The sequence below is a fragment of the Corylus avellana genome, chromosome 6 (genome assembly GCF_965113065.1).
Source record: "Corylus avellana chromosome 6, dhCorAvel1.hap1.2, whole genome shotgun sequence".
Taxonomy (NCBI): Eukaryota; Viridiplantae; Streptophyta; class Magnoliopsida; order Fagales; family Betulaceae; genus Corylus; species Corylus avellana.
The window spans coordinates 11473984-11477979 of record NC_142495.1 but is presented as its reverse complement, the minus strand read 5'-3'; the positions used below and the strand labels follow the sequence as shown (position 1 = coordinate 11477979).

General features: G+C 34.1%; 1 protein-coding gene across 1 annotated transcript; it reads left to right on the top strand.

The window, feature by feature from the left end:
• Positions 1-2847: 2847 nt before the first annotated feature.
• LOC148584872 (protein PAM68, chloroplastic-like) lies at positions 2848-3649 on the top strand (the record flags this gene model as incomplete). Its single annotated transcript, XM_088517546.1, has 1 exon — positions 2848-3649. A coding segment is annotated over one exon (348 nt), but the record flags the coding sequence as incomplete, so codon positions are not given.
• Between the last annotated feature and the right edge of the window lie 347 nt (positions 3650-3996).

The following is a 3996-nucleotide window of genomic DNA, read 5'->3' as shown; positions in this document are numbered from 1 at the left end:
ACGGTGAACGGTGGCTGGTGCGTGTTAATATTGATATTATGTAAATTGTTAGATACACAAATTTTAAATCATAACCATGAAATAAATACTATTATTTTCGTTTGGAATGGAGGTGATCAAATTCTCCCCTTAAAAAGGTAGCACACAGTATGGCAGCTAATGCTAAATTTTGAATTGGCTGCAAACCACCTGTATTAAGCCTTTTAGAAAAAGAGGGACTTGAGATTTTATTAAGAAAATTGACTCTTTTAAGTCATGTGCATGAATGAAGTATCTTGTGCTCTAATAATATTCTATCTTTTTTCTAATTGTTATCTTATTGGAGGAAGAGAACTAAAAAAATTATTAAAAGTAGGGATCACAAAGCCTAATTAAACCTAAAATCCTAAAGATTGAAGAAAATAAGGGGAAATTTGAAATAGCTCTAATTAAGTTTGATTTGTTTGATATTTTTGACTTGCCTTTTGTATGAGCAACCAATGGCTCTATGTACTTTCTTTATTTGATCCTAGGTATTTAAGGGCATTGAGAGTCACAGTTTAACGCCCTCTATTAGTCTTATTCAAAGTGATTATTATAAAAACCATTTTTTCCCCCTTATTTCTGATAGGCAGACACAAGATAACAAACCAACCAGCCATTCCTCAGTTTTAGTGAAAATGAAAATAATCTGCAACATCTTTTATAATTTCTCACATAATTTTCCTTTCCATCTTATCTAGTATGACTTATGTTTGAAACAGATTTTTGGAAATGTCAAATCGGTAACGGTGCTCCTTAAAATGTATTAGGGATAGTGGCCTAAACCGTTAAGAATAGCACCCTAAATTCCAATTAGATTGTTTCCAAGAGGTAGTTTAATCGGCTAAAACCACGCCTAATGAAGTGGAGGTCACTAATTCGAATCCCCTCTCCCTCTTGTGCGGACATTTCGAAAAAAAAAAAAAAAAATTCCAATTAGATTAATGTTTTGTTTTAAACATAATAAAATTGTTAATTCACTAATATATTTAATGAGCATTGGACATATAACATATTTACATGCTTTTACTTTATGATCATTATTTATCATGTGCATGTAAATGGTCCTTAGATTGCAGTGAATATGGTATATCATGAGAGTAATGAAATTATTACACAAAAGATCATAGACCATAAACCGTGCAATTTACAACTTAATATTCACAATCAATAATTGAATTTAGCATTTCATTTGATAAGACTGTAACACATCAATCATGATAATCTATCTTGATCATGTAAAGTCATAACTTTAGATTGATATGTTGGTGCAGATCAATGCATTGAACGGACCAGCAAAGTTGTCATTCCTCTAAAGCATGATCAAAAGAAATGATGTGGAACTCCATGACTTCTTATGATATTGATTATAAATTCTAAGATAATCACTTTCATTCATTGATTATAAATCCTAAGACAATCACTTTGATTCATTTAGGAGTAACACCGAATAGTGATCAAAATTCTTAGTGGGTTGAATGATCATACCTAACATTATGGGAACTCCATTTTCATGAGGAATTCAAATCATTTGATTATATCAAAGAGATAAGAAATTTTTCCTTAAAATATATTTAATATAGGAGAAATTTCACAAAATCCCCTAAACTTCTATTCGTTTTGACATTACTTTTTCAAAGTTTAAAAATTTTCAATTAAGAGTATCGAACTTTTAATTTCATTCAATAATCTCATTATTTTAATATTTTTTTGTTAAATCTTGTCAAAAATTTTAAAATATATTTTTTTAATAAAATAATTACAAAAATATTTAAATATGATTTTTTTTTTATATAAAAATAAATGATCCAAATAACAAAAAAAGTTACGAATGATGCAACTTGTGATACCTTTCAACTGAATCAACCCAATAAATTTATTTGTTATTATGAAAAAAATTGAAAACACAGAGGATTCAAACTCCTTTTAACCACTTAATTATAAATAATAGAGCCCTCACCCCCACACGGCAGCCCAAGTAGACAAAATAAACATTATATAACCCCGGAAGACAACAAAAGCTCGGGGATCAGCACATTTCCGTCATCATGTGTGGTTGGCCCCACACCTCTGACTGGGACCCGCTTCCCACCTGTTTTTTCCTTTAAACTTTTTTTGAAACCTTGTCGTTTTGCTTCCTGTCTCTATCATTCCAGATTTGCGGTATGTTTGAGTGCATGAATCTCATTTTTTTCACCTTCCGCGTTCACGAATTGACCATTTACACCCTAGTTGGCCCCGCTGTAAATAATGAGGAAGATTCCTTTAAAAGTATCCTCCCCCTTTTTTTTTTTTTTTTTTTTCTCTTCCCAGGTTACCCTTCTATTCCTCATAGATTAACAAATTTGGTCGTTTTACTATTCCAATGTCAATGAATGTTCCAGGTGAGACTAGTCCACGAAATTGACAAATCCCTTTTACCAAAGGATGAATTCGAACAAACACCTTCAACGGAATTTTTTATTTTTTATTTTAACAAAGTCCTCTCAATCCTGAGACTAGTTCAATGATAACCTTTTTTTTAAATTATCAATTGTGGTAATTTAATTTTTAAATTATTTAAACTATTAAAATAATGACAATATATTTTAACGTTAAAAAAATGACAAAATTACTTTACCTAAAATAAAAATAAAATACTACACCTTATAAAAAATAATAAAAAAATTAAAAAATAAAACTAAATCAAGGTGGTCCTAGATGGTGGACGGACCACCCTAGATAATTAGGAATGGTCCGGCCACCCACCAAGCACTAGGGGTGCCGACCACCCCCCTCTTGGCCCATTTGGGGGGGGGGGCCAAGGGGGTGGCAGGAGGTAGATGAAGGTGTAATACCATACCAGAGGTAGTGACCAACAGGATGATCAGGTGGATGGGTTTCTATGTGGGGATACCACTGTTCATAGGGGTTTTGTTCTTCCCATTCTTTTACTATCTGAAAGTTGGACTGAAGATTGATGTGCCCACATGGGTGCCCTTCATTGTGTCATTCTTCTTCTTTGGGTCTGCTCTCTTAGGGGTGAGTTATGGGATTGTTTCTGCTAGTTGGGATCCTATGAGGGAGGGTTCCCTCTTGGATTGGAACGAGGTTCGGAAGAACTGGCCTGTTTTTTGGCAATCACATCGGGGTAGATCTGGGAAACAGCAGAGGGAACCTTCCTCTACTGTTTGACGGGTTGGAGCTTCCTCTTGTTCTTGGCTGCAGTGTAAAGAAAAATATGGTTCCTGTTCTTGATTATCTTGGAAAATTGGGTGTTAGGAAATCCACTTTCACTGATTTCTTGAGAAGATACCCACAAGTTCTCCATGCTAGTGTTGTTGTTGACCTTGCTCCAGGGGTCGCGTATCTTCAAGGGATGGATATCAAGCCAAATGATATTCCTCGTGCTCTTGAGAGATATCCAGAAGTATTGGGATTCAAGCTTGAGGGAGACCATGAGCACATCAGTAGCCCAAATGGGGTGGTTGAGCCACCACATTCCGGCCATGGGGTGGCTCGCCACCCTATTCTGGCATTTGGCGGTGGCCGGTGGCCTTGGCCCAATGGGGTGGCTTGGCCACCGCCAACCTTTTTAATATTATGATTTTTTTTTTTTAAGTTTTAAATATATTTATTTTCAAATTTTAAGGGATATGTTTGTCTTATTAAAAATTTTATAAGGGTAATTGTGTCATTTTATTAGCATAGTAGGATATATTCTTATTGTTTTGGTAGTTTAGGGAATAAATTATTGCAATTGATAGCTTGAAGGGAAAATTGTTATTAATGTGGCAGTTTGAGAGAATTAAGAAGACTTTACTTTTTTTTTTTTTTTTTTTTAAAAAAAAAACCTAGAGAACCACTCCAACCGAGCGAGCCACTCCCAACACACTAGGTTGACTTGCGCCCGTATGCCTTCAAAATTAAATAATTAATCTTGATTAATTTGGAATGTTATTAGTAATTTCTCTAGGCTAATTAATTAGTAACAGA